This window comes from Atta colombica, unplaced genomic scaffold (genome assembly GCF_001594045.1).
Source record: "Atta colombica isolate Treedump-2 unplaced genomic scaffold, Acol1.0 scaffold1, whole genome shotgun sequence".
Lineage (NCBI taxonomy): Eukaryota > Metazoa > Arthropoda > Insecta > Hymenoptera > Formicidae > Atta > Atta colombica.
Window position 1 is genome coordinate 108,850 of NW_017259183.1, and position 18,763 is coordinate 127,612.

The window sequence follows — 18,763 nt, forward strand, 5'->3', positions numbered from 1 at the left end:
ATTAATATTTGTATGAAATTAATGTTAATTAAAGTTAACTATAACAACGAATATTTACACTTTTCCAGAGATTTCTTGCCTAGAGGTTCAGGCATTGTGACAAGAAGACCTCTCATCTTACAATTGATTAACTGCCCAACTGGTGAGTCATAATGTAGCCCATATTATATTATTTTTCTTATTTTATTTGATGTATAATACAAATCAATGTGAAATTATCTTACATATCTGATAGTATTCTCGAAATCTGTTACTTTTTTAAAATCATATATAAAAAATGAATTTAAAGGATATAGAGTTCTCTCGTATATACTGGTAATATTATCTTGTTAATCTATTGACCTCATGGCAAATCTTTCTTTTAAGCAAGGAATGTATTAATGTCTAATGCATTTACTTCACTTATACTGTTCTCTGTTTGACTCTTCTTAAAAATGTTTTTATTATGCGACATTGATTATATTAAATGAATTCATAAGAAAAGTTATTGACATTTTGTATTTTATTATTTACATATAGTATTAATAAATAGTATTAATAAATATAATAGAATATAGTAAAACAAGATTAATAAAATTATTTTACCTCTTGAACTTTTACAACAAGTTATCACATATCCTTCCCTTAAAATTATCATATATTTCCTTTAAAATTATAATAAATGTAAATTGTATCTCATTAGACAGAATATAAATATGATGAATATTAAATATATAAAATATTATATCAAATTTCAATTTTTTTATTTTATTCTTTTTCTTAAATAATAAGTATTGTTCTTGGAAATTAAAATAATTTTTTCTTTCTTATGTTACAGAATATGCAGAGTTTTTGCATTGTAAAGGTAAAAAATTTGTAGATTTTGATGAGGTACGGAAAGAAATTGAAGCAGAAACAGACAGAGTGACTGGAAGTAATAAGGGCATTTCTAATATACCAATTAATCTCAGAGTATATTCACCCAACGGTAAGTATAATAAGAAGCCTGTTTTAAAAAATAAATGATAATTATCACTTATTAATATATATTTATCTTTGTTTAGTTCTAAATTTGACATTAATTGATTTACCTGGACTTACAAAAGTACCAATTGGAGATCAGCCAGCAGATATAGAAGCCCAAATTAAAGCCATGATCTTTCAATTTATCAAACGTGAAAATTGTCTCATATTGGCAGTCACACCAGCCAATACTGATTTAGCTAATAGCGATGCTCTTAAACTTGCTAAAGAAGTGGATGCACAAGGTATTTAGTTGCAATGCTGGTATTAATATTTATTTGAATTAACATTAATGCACGATATTATTAAGGTGTACGTACAATTGGTGTTATTACTAAACTGGATCTCATGGACGATGGCACTGATGCAAGAGATATTTTGGAAAATAAATTATTGCCATTGAGAAGAGGTTATATTGGTGTTGTTAATAGAAGTCAAAAGGATATAGAAGGACGAAAGGATATTAAAAATGCTTTAGCCGCTGAGCGAAAGTTTTTTCTTAGGTATACGCGCGAATAATTCTGAAAATGACAAAAATGTAATTTTTTTTCTAGTCATATATAACTTTTATTTCATTTGTTAGCCATCCGTCTTATCGTCATCTAGCAGACAGATTGGGTACACCATATTTGCAGAGAGTTCTCAATCAACAATTAACGAATCATATCAGGGATACCTTGCCAGCTCTAAGAGATAGATTACAAAAGCAACAGTTAACTTTAGAGAAAGATGTCGAACAGTACAAACATTTCAGGCCTGATGATCCTGCAATCAAAACAAAGGCTATGTTACAGTAAGTGAATTTAAAATGTTATAATTTGCAAGTTTAACGTATCCTAGTGCTCGTTTTCTATTTAAATAAAAATTATAATATATTGTAAAAATCACAAATGCGTATCTTATAGCAGAATATGTCACATAAGTATAATAACTAGTGTGTACACATAAGTGTAATAACAACATTTTTTTGATGAATATACTTCGTATCTTCATATATAAAGCAATAATATGCAAATGAAATTATAGTTCTTCTTTATCTTTTCATTTTTAATATTTTTTATTTTATAGAGGGTCTTGAAGTTTTAGATCATTTGCTTTTCGTTTTCAGATCAATTCAAATGTATACGTAGGTATCCTTGTGTTTGCTCTATTAGTTTTATTTAACCAAAATAGCGTTTATAATAATTTTATTTATCAAAATAGTGTTTTTTTGCCATTTGCATGAAATTTTAAGTAATTGAGAAACATACAATTTTTTATTATGCAAATTTTTTTTAAGAATGAGAAGATAATATGATGATATAAAACTATTCTGCTACAAGAAAACTAATAAATAAAATTTCTAACAAAAAATATTTTTTATCTGTGAAGTAATAGATCTTTATAGTATGACATTTCTATTATAAATTTGGTTTTTGTGATGCAATAATAGAGATTACTTCAAATATGTTTTTTGTTGTGAATGATAGATAACATCAAGACTCTCTATCTATGTAACTAATACTTTATGATAGTTTACATTACACAAGTTAATAGAAAAACGTTTTTAAGGATGATACAGCAGCTTCAATCAGATTTCGAGAGAACTATAGAAGGCTCAGGTTCAGCACAAATTAATACTATGGAACTCAGTGGTGGTGCGAAAATCAACAGACTTTTCCACGAGCGTTTCCCGTTCGAAATTGTTAAAATGGAATTTGATGAAAAAGAATTAAGAAAAGAAATTGCTTTCGCCATCAGAAATATACATGGTGAGTTTCTTTTGATTTTATCAATTGACAAAACAAGTTAACAATTATGTACATTTTAATATGATAGGCATCAGGGTGGGATTGTTTACCCCAGACATGGCTTTTGAAGCAATAGTCAAAAAACAAATAAACAGACTTAAAGAACCAAGTCTCAAGTGTGTAGATTTAGTCGTGCAAGAACTTAGTAATGTTGTACGCATTTGTACAGATAGGGTAAGTCAAGAATAATTATAAGATATTAGATAAAAGCTATAAGAATTATTAAAATTCAATATTAAAATATGAGTTAATTATGCAATTTTTATGTGCTAATTTTTTAATATAACAGATGTCGCGTTATCCCAGACTAAGAGAAGAAACGGAACGTATCATAACGACATACGTCAGGCAGCGCGAGCAAATGTGTAAAGAGCAACTGATCTTATTGGTGGATTGCGAGCTTGCATATATGAATACGAATCATGAAGATTTCATCGGTTTTGCGAAGTAAGTAATCATTAAATATTTCACATTATTTGTTATATGTTATCTTAGATTTCAAGTATTATTTACAGAGGTATATACAGTAGCCAAATACTTTCGATTTTTTAAGTTGATACTTCTAGTTCTTACATGTCGGTTTCGTTACATTTATGCTTGCTTCTGTTTTCTTATTTTATGTCAAATTTAATATAGCCACTATAATAGTAAGAGACGTTACATAATGCTGTTATAGTATTTAAACGAGATGTATGTTTCAAAAGACTGCTTTCTAAAAAAGTATTAGCAATATGTTCACGTGTATTGCATAAAATTTTACAAAGTTAAGATTCTTTATATGCTGTAGTATTTGTCATTTAAGATAATAAACTATTTATTTTTTAGAATATTTATTTCTATACAATTTAGAAAAAATAGTTTATTTAAAAATACTGTGAAAATTTATTTGTATAATACGTGATGTCTAGTGGTCTTTATTGTTCTCAATTTGTTACCGTTTTATTCATTCGTATAGAATTCTAACTTCAATACAAAGCATAATATTGCACGAATCGATGAAAATTAATTAAATAATGAAAATTGATCAATAGATAAATCCTGAAAAAAATCAGGATTTTTATTTGGAATATCTTAGAATTATCCTTAAATTGACCAGATTTTGCTGGATATCATGTATGTTTAAACATATATAATGTTTATAATGTTTAAACATATATTAAAGTAGATTAAGATAAATTGAAGGATAATAATTTATTAACAAGAAATATTCTTTCTAAGAACATTTTTAAGAAAATTAAAATTTTTAACATTTTTGAGAAAATATAGAAAGAAAATATATAGAAACTGTACTACACGTGATTAATATGTTTGCTATTATTTTTTTATTCCTAATTATCAACGCATATACTTTTACAGTCAATGCATGTCTTGCTAAAATCAGCTCACAGCAGTCTACAATCACACTAATATTCTCAGTTTCCTTCAAGGCCAGAGACTGCTCTTAATTTGACAAACAATAAACTTTAATATTTTTACTCACACATACGTACGAACGCACGCGCGCACACACACACATACACACACACATACAGAAAACACTATACTAAAATTATATATATACAAGTATAAACTTTTATGAACTCTTCTGAATATATTTTTTGTTTTAGTAATACATTCACTTTATTTTCTATTAGTATTATAAGGTATAGTAGAGCGGAACTATTTCATCAGTTTTAGCTTTAAAGTAATACGATAGTACATTTTCGATGATAAACAATATCTGTACAATAACGTACTTATAATTACGTTATATAATCATAATTGTTTCTTGAAAGCACAATCTTTAAATAATTATTTTTTGCTGTTCAGAAGTATAAACATCGAAAAATGAACGAAAAAACTCCGCTCTATTCTATATTAAATTATAAACAGGGTGTCCCTGGAAAAGAATATTTGGGATTATTTTCATATGCAAATAGATTAAATGAAGTCGAAAAATCCTCTAAAACTTTTCATTTTCACAATAATTGACGAGTTATTAACTTTATTAAAAATCGCTGAATAAATCGACAAAAAAGTTCAACTCCAATGACATTTGACCTATGTTGTCAAGATCATGACCTTAGTGATCTCCAACAGGATAGTTAGTGATCGTCCTTCCTTTAAAAATAACTGTCAAAAAAATTTTTTAAATAACTTGTTACGTCAAAACCGTAAGAATCTTTATTTCATGGGAATTAAAAAGTGCGTGGATTGACGTTTCAGGCAAGACAGGAGATCGATGCCTTATCGCGCGTATCACAACTTGAACATACTCGAGTTAAATTTCAAAACAAGTCTACAGTCGAACGCAATTACTCTGCTTTGAAATAGTATGACCGTTAGATCGTTTTTAGATCAAGGAAACTTCCCTATGCCTGAGATAGGATCATGTGACCTTATATATATATTATAAGATGAGGAATGCAATCAAGGATTTGAATAAATTCATTCAATTAATCTTACATAACTTTAATAAATTTTTTAATAAATTCTATTATAATATACATAATAATTTAAATTTCTTAAAACTAAATTAAGTTTACTTAAATATCGTCTAGTTTAGTGTAAAATGTTGTGTTGTGTTCCGCGGATGATTTATATTATTTTGGAAGTTCTGAACAGAGGATCTTGAAAAGTGTAATTATAATTTTGACTTATCTCCTGTTCATTATTCACATAAATTCTTTCAATTAAGGTGGAGAGATCCAAATGTTTGTGCGCACAAATTGTGATATTGTGTTTCTAAGTCAGAAGAGAGAAAGGCTAGTTCGGGGTATAAGAAATTATTGAAACGGAGAAGGATTCATGAGTTTCAGTCTAGGATTATAATTCATTGATTAGGGGAACATCTAGAAAGATAGGCTCTGATTATTTGAAACTCGAAAGATTTAAAAAGTTGAAGATTTGGAGGAAATAATTTTTCTAAATAATTTTAATTAGAGAGATTAGGATAAGAGATGTAAATTTGTTTATTTGTTGGAGGAAGAAATGAATAATTATTTTCAGAAGGATGATTTATGTAAGAGGAATGGTCACTTTGAGAGAGTTCAGGCAAAGTTGAATGTTGACAGGTGAGATACTATCTGGTTTTAAGGTTGAAGAGTAAATTTCGAGAGATGAAAGTTATTCTAACCGAGAACTGAAACTAGTGAAGTCAGAAGAGAGAGAGAAAATTTTTTAATTCGTTCTCAATTTGATTTCCTACTTGTCTTATTACTTGCAATAAATTATATCTTTTCGAGGTTTTGACTAGACGGCTGGAAAGTCGCGCTTGTTGCTGTTTCTGCGCCTGTTTATTTCTCAAAAACTGGAATTTTTTGAATTTTTCAAATAGATAATCTAATGAATTGAATTGCCTTGAACTTACTTTTCGGTGATTTATAGTTTCGTTTAATCTGCAGCCTAATCCAAAAATTTAACTACAAGAAGGACATCCCTCTGTCGGATCTTTACACTGGAGGAGCCACCTTCGGTAATCAATTCACCCAATATGCACTTCCAAAGCGGAATCAAATTACTAATTAAATTATCTCTTTCGGATCTGTGCATTTCACACACCTTAATTTATACTATGAGTTTCTTTCTCTTTGATAATCAGAAGATGAGAGAAAATATGGAAATCAATTGTGCCTAGATATCATATAGATTTCGTACTGATTTTATTATTAGCTTGAAAATACTCCATTGCCGATCTCACTTGGTATTAGATACCCGATCAATCTATTAGATATCATTCTTTGATTTCTATTATTAATCTTTCTACATTTGACACTATAATTATAATAAGATTGAAATTTCTTTTCAATTAATTTTCACAAGTGTTTGGTTTTCGGCTCGATGATAATATTTTCGTGAAAGAAAAGAATCGTGGAGTCCTCCGGACATAACATATCTCATTTCTGCTATATGCTAGAGTACTAGCAATTACTCCATATCCTCCTCCCTAATGTAATAACTTTCTACGCGAAATGAGGTGCACAATACCTTCTCCTTTGTGTAGAAAAATGTAGAAAAGATTGTCCACGCGAAGCGTCCTATGCCTCAAGACAGAGGAGGATGGACCTCGCTTCCCGTGGAAAGTAGATCCAGAAACAGGAGGGGAGATGGAGTGGAAGTCATACGAACCGAGGCAAAAGGAATTGGAAAACCGTACATCTCATATCAGAGAGGAATTCGCTTCGCATGGAAAATCAAAAACCTATGTGAAACTATATTTACAATTGTAGACTTCGTGATGCCCTGTAAAACAGTAAACTTTTTTCATTAATAACTTTTAAACGAAGGATCAGCAACTAAAACCTGTTAAATGTTCAATATATGTCAAAATCAAGATTATCGGAGTTGAATCCTCTTTTGTTGATATATCAATCGCCACATTAGTTCGGCCTATCGCCAAAGCGGTGATAACTTCGATTGGGAATACTCGGAAATAAAAAAAACGGATTGGCTAAACTGGGGACCCAGATGAATAGATTGTTGGAGTTTTCTTTTCCATGGGTAAAGATACATAAAAAAAATTGCTGAAACAGGAAGAGGAAGACGGCGAAGAGCTACTGACAGTCAATCAATCAATGAAACATGAAACAAATAACTGATCAGAACGAAAGAGTTGACAATGAGAAAAGACAAAGAGAATAGGTATAAGCCTCTTCTCTTTGATAAGACATATGCCTGTCAGATATACTCACTTCTCACTGAGCAGAAGAATTATCGATTGTGTAGAGAGGAAAGCGAGGACAGTTTGCACATCCTGCGCTGCCCTTTGCTCGTTTGTAAAAGATATTGTAAAAATTTTGCTGCTATATGTTTATTAGATAGAATATCTAAAAGAGAAGAGGATGAGCAGTCTTATAAGTACGATGCTAGATTGAACTGATTAATCTTTAAAACAAGCGGGGAGTGACAAAGGAATTAGATTTAGATCATGTTAACGATTTATAGTCCCATCCGTTTATTTTACTATTACTTTTACTATTATTTTACTACTATTATTACTATTACTAGCTCGGCCTATCGTCGAATGCAAGCGCACGATGAGATACAATCCCGATCGCTGGACAGCTGCATCCCCGTGCGTTTGCTTTCAGCGATAGACAGTCGAATTAGTATGGCAATTTTTAATAATTAATAATTCGTTAACTGTTGCGAGAATTGAAAAATCAATAAGAATTCTTAGATTCTCTTACTGAACTAATAAATTAAAATAAAAATGAGCACATGAGAATCATGCGCAATTGTCATTGCACAAATATAGATAATTATCAAATATAGATAATTATTTAATTTCCATTTATTTTATTTTATACGTTTTGACTCCTTTCTGGGCCATCAGTGTACACCATCAAATTTTGATCTTAAATAGGTTTTTCAACTCCGTTCTGGTAGCTCGAATACACTGGCAGATGAAATATGTTTTCTTTGCATTACATGTATTATTCTGTGGAACGCCAACCTTCCATTATTTTCTTTTTATTACTTTTTAATGTTCGAACTTAACACCTCGAAGTCGGAAAGCGTAGAGCAATTAAATAATTAACAACTGCATAATTACATCGAACAAATGATGATCAACTTTATTAACGGATTTAAATTAATATGTTGCCTTTTGGAAACTCTAAGTTTTATAACGTTCAAATTAATAATAGTTTTATACAAAATCTGTTTATATTTAAGGACAAATTTTATTCCGTTTGAAATCATGATTACTCATTCTGTTTTTTGTGATTTCTGTTGATTGTGAGTTTGAATTTCTATTAATATGGTTGCGGTGTTTCGCAATCTGTGTTTTCAAGTGCCTTCCGCCATTTCTATTTAACATAGGATGCGTCACAATCATTGCATTCAATTTTGTATACATTTTATTTTGTATATTTTTGTGTACAACTTTTTATCTCGCAAAATATCTTTATGTTCTCTTATAAAACATGAAAGTTTGTTCATACTAAAAAAAGAAAATTTTGATTTTATGTCTTGGATTATTTTTCTGAATTTATTTGGCATTTTTGGGATATAATAAACCAAAGGAGGTAATAAACCAAAAATGCAGTTTTTCTTTTCTTCCTTATTTTCGTTTTCAGTTTGATTTAGAAAAGATAATCTTATTTTAGATCGTACATGTGAGAACATAATTAATACTAGAATACTAGAAATACTAGAATACTAGAAAGTGCCTATAACGATCAAAGCTAGATCTTTAATGTTTAAATAATTCAATGTGAATTATGTATATAGGATGTCTCAAAAAGGGTTGAGAATATACACATCGAGAATATCTCGGAAAATGTATTTTACAGAAAAATGTTCCAAACAAAAGTTGTAGGATTCGAAAAATCTATTTAATGATATTATCATCATTATCTTGGCTGACGTCAATGTTAGATCAAGGTCACGTTGATTTTTTAAATGACACACCCAATTTTTTATTCCAGATTTAGCTGTCAAAGCTTTTCAAAACACTATAATAAAGTCATTTTTCATAAGTAAAAGCCTTTGAAAATTGTGCCTCTTATTTTCATTTCTGCATAAGTTTAAGTCTAATAGTGAATTCGACAGACTGCATTAATAAAGTTCGCACTGAGTGCGAACTTTTTCAATGTCACGCATTCGGCTTGTGCGCACCGTATCAATGAGTTAAGATTATCGTATTCAGCAAATGAAAACTAACCCAATGTAGTGCTAAATTTATATTTAGACCAACCGAATAACTGAGTTTAAGAAATATTGCATTGATTTTTTATTGTTTCTGACAATGCAATTTGCATAGCATTAAAGTGATTCTACACTCGCACTATGTCAGGGCAGCACAGAGCAGAGTTAATGAATGTGTGCCGAATTCGCCAAAAGCTGAATAAATTTGAACTTATATGATATGTGTTACGAAAAAAAAAAATAAATAAATAGTAAACTTTATTTTTCAATGTAACATTCAAACAAATTAAATTCATTATTAAAATTGTTATTCTCTTTTATTATTTATTTTTATTAACTATTATTATAATTTTTAAATTGTTTTTATAGTTTTTATAGTTTTTATTCGATCTAATAGTACCAAGTGTTTATTTTAATTTTTTGTGGTAACACTTGAATAGACAAAATGATGTAATTTTGTGATAACGTTTTGAATAATGTTTTGAAGAAGAATTAAATAGCTACTACTTTGTTTCAAACAGAAAATATTTTTGAATGTTACAATATAAAAATTTTATATGTATGAGAATTAAAAAAAGTCATTTGGTTCGGAATACTTAAAATCTTCAATAGGAATGCAAATATTACAATACTATTCAGGATGTCTGATAAGTTTTGACAAAGCGCTCGTGTATAGATAGAACAGACTGAATCGAAAAGTCCTCTACCGGACATCCCATATAAACTTCATTTCGCAGCGAGTGTCACTCCCCTCCCCCCTCTCCTGCCAAGGAGTGTACAACTTTCCACGCGAAGCGAGTTTCCAACCTATCTTCCCTGCCAGGGGAAGATAGGGATGCAACGACTTTTTATGCAGATTTTTATGGAGCTTGCTTTGCATAGAAAATCGAATACTCCTAGGGAGGGAGGAGTTTGGGTGGAATTTGCTTTGGAAAGTCGTACACTTCTAAATAGGGGAGAAAGTAGAGTGGAACATCGCATGGAAAATTTCTAGTCGGAAGGAGGGGGGGGGAGGAACTCACTTCGCATAAACAGTCGTAAAATATATTTTAAAACAGAAAATTTTTGTTTTATGAGTAGTTGAAAGAGACATTTTTCAAAATTTTTGTTAATAACTTTTTAATGAATAAGGAGCGACAGTTAAAATCTGTTGAAGATCATTCAAGGTCATAACCTTGATAATATACATCAAGATCATTGAGATGAGTTCTTTCCATCGGCATATTTATAAAGATAAATTTGTGATATCACGCATTTTATAATGATAAACGCCTTCTTAGAAACAGTTTACCTTATTATTGGTCTCAAGAAATTGATTTTCATATTTGGACGAAATTTAAAGAGAGCCGAAATTGGGCCTTATAACTTATTGATTTGTTTTCTTTGTGATATAATTTTTATATAATGAATTTAGTTTAAAGGAAAATAAAGATAGTTTAAAGGAAAATAATTACTTGAGTCGTCGATAAAAATGTTAAGACGACGATCATCCGTATTTTCCGAAGAATAATTAACTAATCATCATGTAATTTGTTGTATGTTAAATTTTATGTATATTTTTGTTTCGTATTTTTCCGATTTTAATATTCGATTTTAATATTATTACTATCTACTTATCAGATTCGTTATTTTATGTAAAACAAAATTAAATTGTAAACAAATGAAGATCGAAATGGAGATCGAATAGATCGCTTTGTCATCATTTTCTAGCTTAGTTAACAAACGTATAATTTCTATCTCACTTCCTTTTTGTTAAATATTAAGTTATAATATTATAAACCAATGAAGATAGAGGTGGAATAAATTACTTGTTATTATTATCTTCTTTATTATTATTATTATTTTCTAACTGAGTTAACAAATATAGTGTATAATTTCATTTCCGCTTGATCTCCTTTTGTTATACATTAAATTATAAACAAGTGAAGATGGAGGTCGAATAGATCGTTTTATCATTATCATTTCCTATCTGAATTAACAAATATCAGCGTATAATTTCGTTTACCATGCATTGCTAGCGCTTTTTGCACCAATATGTTAGCGCACTTTCGCGTCGAAACATCCAACAGTACATTCTGGTTGGATAATGAACATGAATTTAATGGCAATAACGACGATGTTTCTTAAAAAGTTTCACATCGGGACTTTGCAATATCTTCACTTGTAGGGTACGTATAATAGAAAAAAATTAATGTTTTTATTAATTCGAGTGAAAGCTATCGATTGAGCGTAGAATTTGATCGGTTTAGCCATTATTGAAATCTAATAATCTCGATCTCCCGTAACTCATAATCTTGCGTAAAGGAACACGAGTGTCCTTGTCTAAGCTGCATTTATCAAGCACTAAGACTATCGTGTCTCCTGATAAAAGAAACATTCTATTTGTCATGCTGATTATTATACCTTTTTTTTTTTGGTTGAGAGGATGCTCAGAGTGAAAATTTAAATACCTTCCAGAAAATGTTTCATGAAACTAATCGATTTCAATTTTATTTTTATTATTAATTATCGTTAGTATCTAGAAAATTCAAAATTTGGCCTCCAATTTCCAATGTAAATCGCCAATTTTTTTTACACCAATCATAGTAGAGAACATATATATTGAACGACTTAGAAGAATAGGTGTTACAGAGAATTTTTACAGGGCATTATTAGGAATTTTTACTCTCTTATCTAAGATATATGGATATTACACATTTCTTCAAAGTTCAAGAAATTTTAAATATCTTCAATTCTATTCTTCTATACATTCTGGACTCTAATTCATATTGGAATTCACTCTATTTACTATACCATACATTCCAAAGGTAAATAAAGTTAAATAAATTCAGAAGGGTAGTCAAAAACATAAAATCAAAATTTTCCTGTTTTAGTATGAATCAACTTTCATATTTTATAAGAGGACACAAGGATGCTTTGCTAGATAAAAAGATTGTTGTATACAAAATTGAATGCAATGTTGTGAATCATCTTATGTTAGAAGTGCTGGAAACAAGTACCTGAAAACATGGATTATGGAACACCGCAACCATATTAACAGAAATTAAAACTCACAACCAGTAATCACAGAGCATAGGATGAGTAATCATAATCATGACTTCACACATAAAAATAATTTACACAGAACGCTATCTAAAGAGAGAGATTAATTTTACATATACAAGAAATGTTACATATATAGAAAAACAGAAAAACAACCTTAATTTAAAGGCTGACAAAATTCTTACATTATGCATACGTAACTTCATTAAATAAAATGTAACAGTAAATTTGTCGTTAAATATAAATAGATTCTGTATAAAAATGAATTTAAATGTTAATAAGACTTGAAGTGTCCGAAAGATAATATATTAATTTAAATCGATTAATAATGTAATAATAGCCTTTTAATGAGCCAACACAGGATATCAGTGTATAAAATTAATTTTATTTTATACAATTGATAACAAACAAAAGGTAACAACGTTTCGACCTCAGGGGATCGATCACTTTCACATGAAATCCATTTTATTTTTATTTTTCATTTTTCATTTTTTATTCATTGAGATTTCACGTGAAACTTTTCATATATAGCGATTTTGTATGTAAGTTAGGTATGTGCGTTGGCTTTAAACTAATATTCATCCGATTTTATTTCAAATTAATAATCTGTCTCCCGAGAGATTATTAATCTTGTAAATATAATAATAACCTATCAGAAAACAACACGACCGGATCGGATTTTTATTGCTTTTAATTTTATTGCAATAAACTGTACATACAAGTCTCGAATATGTACGTACACCATGTGTACACGACAAACACAAGTCATATAATACATAAGCTGAGAGAAAGAAAATTACATATAATCAATAAAAATGAATGTGACTTATATTTATTATAGAAATTGAGTACAAAAAGTTTGGATATTTTATTTTTTATATCATATTTTATTATTTGTTTAAATTCCATATTACTTTTAATACTTATTATCGATTTTTATAAGGTAACCTAAAAATTTTATAAGGTAATCTGGTTTATATATATATATATACATCTCTGAATATATATATATAACTCAGAAAAATATCTTTTCCAACTCTAATAAAAAGAAATTATCTTGAAGAACACTCAAACAAACATCAGAAATTTTTCTATTCCAATCATTAATAACACAGGTCCACAAAGAAAAGTGCCCTGTGCTGAGGTGGAGACCTAGCTACTCTTATGTATTTTGAGTCGTTGAATACAAATCTGATATAAAAATAGGACCAGGCAAAGTTTTCAGTTTAGAGCAAAAAAATGATCCATTTTTTCCCATTTTTAAACCATTTTTTCGCTCTAGATTTGCCCTGGATGGTCCTATTTTTACATAAGAATAGCTGGGTCTCTACCTTAGCATAGAATATTTTTTTTGTGAGCCTGTGTAATGTTTCTACTTTTTCCTTACATAAGAATTGTATTGATGGCATGTTAATCGGCTTATTTTCCTTCACTAAATGTTTTTTATTGTTGTTATTAAATTGTTTTTTAAAAAGCAATTCGAATCTAATTGTTACAAAGGCCGACAAAGGCAATATTACGTATTAGATAAAGATTTATGCCTGTATTTATAGTCAGATCTTGTACTTAAGACTTCCTTAAATTTATCTTTAGATACTTAATAGCTATGAAATAATTCGTGTCTGAAGATAAATTTAAGGAAGCCTTAAATATAAGGCCTGATTACGAGCATTATACAAACAAAAAATTAATAAAATGCTTAGTAACAAAAACACATACAGTAGTTAACAAAGATTCTAAAAAATGATCAACAAATTAAAAGAGTTACTGACAAGATGAAAAAACTGAACTACATCTCGGAATCTGCGGAATATATCTATAAATCTATAATTTTTTGTAGTGATGGTGTTCTTCCGAGAGTCTATGGTCTCTCAAAGATATAAAAATTATTATATATAGTCTGGGATGATTGTATCTATTGACAATTCTCTTTATACATCTGCAACATTCTTACACAAAATAATTGTACTTACTAAAAATAGCCATGAAATGAACCACATAATAGATCTTTATGATCTTGTTAACAAGTTAAAAAATACATACAAAAATACATACTTGCTTAACTTCTTTGGATGTAGTTTCGTTTTTTACTAATATTTCACTGAACTTAGCCATAAAGAGTATTGAGAAAAGATGGAATTATATCTCGGAATGTTGCAGTGTTCCCAAAGATGAATTTTTATTAGCAATTCAGTTTTGTTGTTCAGTTTGTTCTTGAGTCTACTTTTTTTTGATGACCAAATTTATAAGCAGAACTTTGGGACATCTATAGGCTCCCCATTATCGGCTGATATGGCTGACCTTAAAGAAAATATACTTGACAACATTTTCCGATCAAGTTTTTTTATCGTTAGGTTGATGATATTATGATAGCGATTCCTATTATACAAATCGGTAATTTTCAAAAAATGTTTAATTCTGTACATTCAACGTTTACAATTGAAGTAGGGGATAACAAAATTAATTTTCTTGACACAATCATCTTTCAGCATAACAAAAAACTAATATTTGACCGATATCAAAAACCGATTTCTTCAGATAGATATTCATTAATTTTTTATTCAGACATCCTCTAACAGAAAAAAGGCATCATAGACATAGTTGATAGTGTTTTTCCTTTCTTCCCAAAATTTCATCAAAAATTTGAATTTATTGTTAGTATTCTACTAAATAATGACTATTCTCTGAATTTCATTTTTAATACGATTTCTCAGAGAATAAAATATTTTATAAAAAATAGTAACATGATGATGATGATGATGATGATGACAAAGATATAATAAAAAGAACTTGGCATCTACAATAAAATTATATGGTTTACGATATCTTTGTTAACATATCTCAGATAAATTTAAAAGGATTATAAACAATATAGTATCTAAAATTGCATTTTACAGTCAATAAATTTCACAGTTTAATCAATCAAAGTGCAGAAAGATCCATTACCTATCAGTTCACAGAGAAACGTTGTCTATAAGATTGTCCGTAAAGACTGCGAGGCTCCTTATATAGGACAAACTGCTGGTCGACAATTATACGCATTTCTGAACACCGAAATCACATTAGAGGAAAGATGTCTTCCTATTCGATCATTACAGACCACAAATTACAATTTGACCAATTTGAATTCCATTTGAACAGGATGCAAATTTTGGATATAAAATAAAATTACAACAAAAGATTAACATCCGAAATACTACATACAAAAAAAAAGAGTTAGACAATTGTTTCAGATCGGTACTTGTATCGGCGGTGACACGTGTTATTTGTCTCTGTGTGACTGAAGAATGAACAACTGTTACATTTTGATCTATCCATTTGACAAAAAAATTTAATTGGATCACTCTTATTACTTCTAATTACTCAAATAAATATTATATTCAATTGGTTAACTATTGTATGTGTATGAGCAAATTGCATCAATTCGATGAATATCAATCTATTTTCTCTTTGTTGTTTCTTTTTAAAAAAAATAATTTTATATATATTCTTGACATTCTCATTCCTATTATAGCTTCACTTTATAAGAATTACTTGTTTCTTTCTGATCAGTAAACTGGAATGAATCTATGGAATCTCTTTGATATGTTGGATGATGTTGGTACCATGGTCGATACACTACTTGTACAAGATAGAATTATTTCCGTTAATTCCGTTGAGAATTACTTGAAGTAAGTCGAAACGCGTTCGGACATTATATGAATATTATATTTTTTTATATTAAAAATGGATTTTTAAACATATCCATTGTTGCGCACTAAGTGCCGCGCTGATTCTTACTTTTTCTTTATTTTTGTTTTTAATTTGTTAAATATTAAGGAATCCTTTAACATTAATTATTGTTCTTATTATTAAATATTGAATTTTTTATATTGATATTTATAAAATTAAAATAAATTTATAAAATTAAAATTCGTTAAAACTTACATTATAATGTTGTGTGATACATAATTAGAAATATCAACACTTATCATGGATCAAATGAATATTATATTGGTTGTTGCAAGAATATTGTTAAATCCATTGGTTGATCAATGTAATCATGCAATTATAAATTATTTAATTGATCCTGCTTTCTGACTCCAAAATAGTAGTTCGAACATATAAGTTCGAACATATAATTTAAAATTAAAAAAGAATAATGGAAGATTCCAGGAATAATACATTTAATGCAAAGAAAACATTCATCTGTCAGTGACATGTTTGAGCTGTCAGAACGAAGTTGAAAAACATTCTCATTTCATTCTTGAAATTTGACGATATTCTGATGGTCAGGAAAGGAACCGAATCGTTTGAAATAAAATAAATGGAAATTAAATAATTATCTACATTTAACTTATGCATCAATAAATTGCGCGTGACTCTTATATGCTAATTTTTATCTTAATTTATTAATTTAATTAAGAGAGTAAAAATTCTTATTAATTTTTCAATTTTTATAATAGTGAGTTATTTACTTAGTTAATTACTAAAAATCGCTATATTAGCCCGGCCGTGATCTATCGCTGAATCCAAGTGCACGATGAGATGCAGCCATCGATCCAGCGATCGATGTTGCATCTCACCGTGCGCTTATATGCGGCCAGGCTAGTAATAGTAGCATAATAGTAGCATAATAGTAGTAAGATGAGCGGGTGGAACTATAAATATTCGCCGTTAGCATGATCTAAAAGTTCCTTTGTCTAAAAGTTCCTCCCTGTTTGTTTTTGAGACTAATCAGTTCAATGTACTGCGGCTACTAGGCTTATGAAACTGCTCATCCTCTTCTAGATTCTTCGGGCCTAATAAACATATAGCAACAAAATTTATATAATATCTTTTACATAAAACGAGTAGAAGACAGCAGTACAGGATGTGCAAACTGTGCCTTGCTTTCTTTTCCACAACCAACAGTTCTTCTGCTCGATCCAAAGTTATATAAATAAATGTGCTCTGAGAGGCAGATGTATGTCTTATGAGGAGAAGTCTATTTTTAATTTCTCTTCTATTGCTGTCAACTCTTTTGTTTTGATCAGTATCAGTTCAGGATGTTTCATTAGTTATTTTGATTGTCAGCAGTTCTTCGCTGCCTTCCAAGAGCTCTGGATTTTGAAAACCTTTTCCAGCTGATGTTTTCTGAGAATCTCGCTTTTTTTAGTGTGAAATGGTCTGCCTAGTGAAAGTCCCAACCTAGTATGGCCAAGCCCAGTTTTCTCCATTTATTCTGATATATTAGTCTCTATGCTATTTGTTTGACTGTGCTAATAATCACCTGATTCAATTGTTGTGGTTCTTATGGCTCCCGTCACAGTCCTCAAGTATTCTCCTTCAAGGCTTTTGAGCAAAAACGTGGCACCCATCTTCTCCATCTTAGATCACCAGATCGCAGCATATTTTAATCTTGATATCAAAACGATTTTATATAATCACAGGGCAACTCTGAGATTTAAATTTCCATTTTAAAATCCCGCCCATATAGCTCTTTTATAAGCCCATATAAAGGTGTAGGATTTTTGTTCCTCTTTTTCTCGAGGTGTGTACTCCAGTTCAATTTCGCTTTTAAGCAAATGCCCAGATACTTAATTGATATACTGAATTGATATAACTTATCACCCCAGAACTACAAAGGCTCGATTGATTCAAACTTGTATTTTCCGGTGAAAATAATGGCCGAGATGTTGGCTGAGTTTATCATTAGTTTCTTCGTCTTACGCCAGTTTTGAACAATCTTTAAGGCTTTTTTAAGATTTATCAATATTAAAGCCATTGGAAGTTGTTCTTCTTATTTTCATTTTTGTATTAAAAATTTTCATTTTTAAAATAAAAACAAAATATAAAAATAAAAAGAAGATGTACAATCTCCAATGATCTTGATCTTGACAAATGTTAGTCGGATTCTGAACAAGAGATTTTTAGCCGTCGATCGAATACCTTGAATAATGCTAATACCGGCGATACTGTAACTTTTAAGTCTTATCGTCGGAAAAAGTATTTAATGAAAAAATATTTTATTATAATGTTTTAAAAGATTCTTGAGATAAGCTACAAGAATATGTAATAAAAAATGGGGAGGTTCCACTAAAAAAATTCTAAGTGATCTTGCTAACATCATCTTGACAACATCAAGATCAAATCAATGATGCTATCTTACATTTCCCTCGAAGTAATAAAAAAAAAATTATTGTCTGAAACATTTTTCTAATTAACGCAGTGTTTCCGAGATATTTCAATGTGTTTAAAACCCTGGGGGACACCCTGTGTGTGTGCGTGTGCGTACGTGCGTGCGGGTGCGCGCGCGCATATATATATATATATATATA

General features: G+C 29.5%; 1 protein-coding gene across 12 annotated transcripts in view; it reads left to right on the forward strand.

Moving 5' to 3' along the window:
- LOC108694229 (dynamin) overlaps window positions 1-18,763 on the forward strand; it is a 97,814-nt gene that overhangs the window by 3,854 nt on the left and 75,197 nt on the right. For all 12 annotated transcript variants that reach the window (XM_018203634.1, XM_018203602.1, XM_018203596.1 and 9 more), the window contains exons 2-9: window positions 69-142; window positions 818-967; window positions 1,044-1,247; window positions 1,313-1,505; window positions 1,586-1,795; window positions 2,554-2,753; window positions 2,821-2,966; window positions 3,082-3,239. In XM_018203634.1, the coding sequence (XP_018059123.1) occupies window positions 69-142; window positions 818-967; window positions 1,044-1,247; window positions 1,313-1,505; window positions 1,586-1,795; window positions 2,554-2,753; window positions 2,821-2,966; window positions 3,082-3,239 (1,335 nt within the window). The remainder of the gene's footprint in view (window positions 1-68; window positions 143-817; window positions 968-1,043; window positions 1,248-1,312; window positions 1,506-1,585; window positions 1,796-2,553; window positions 2,754-2,820; window positions 2,967-3,081; window positions 3,240-18,763) is intronic.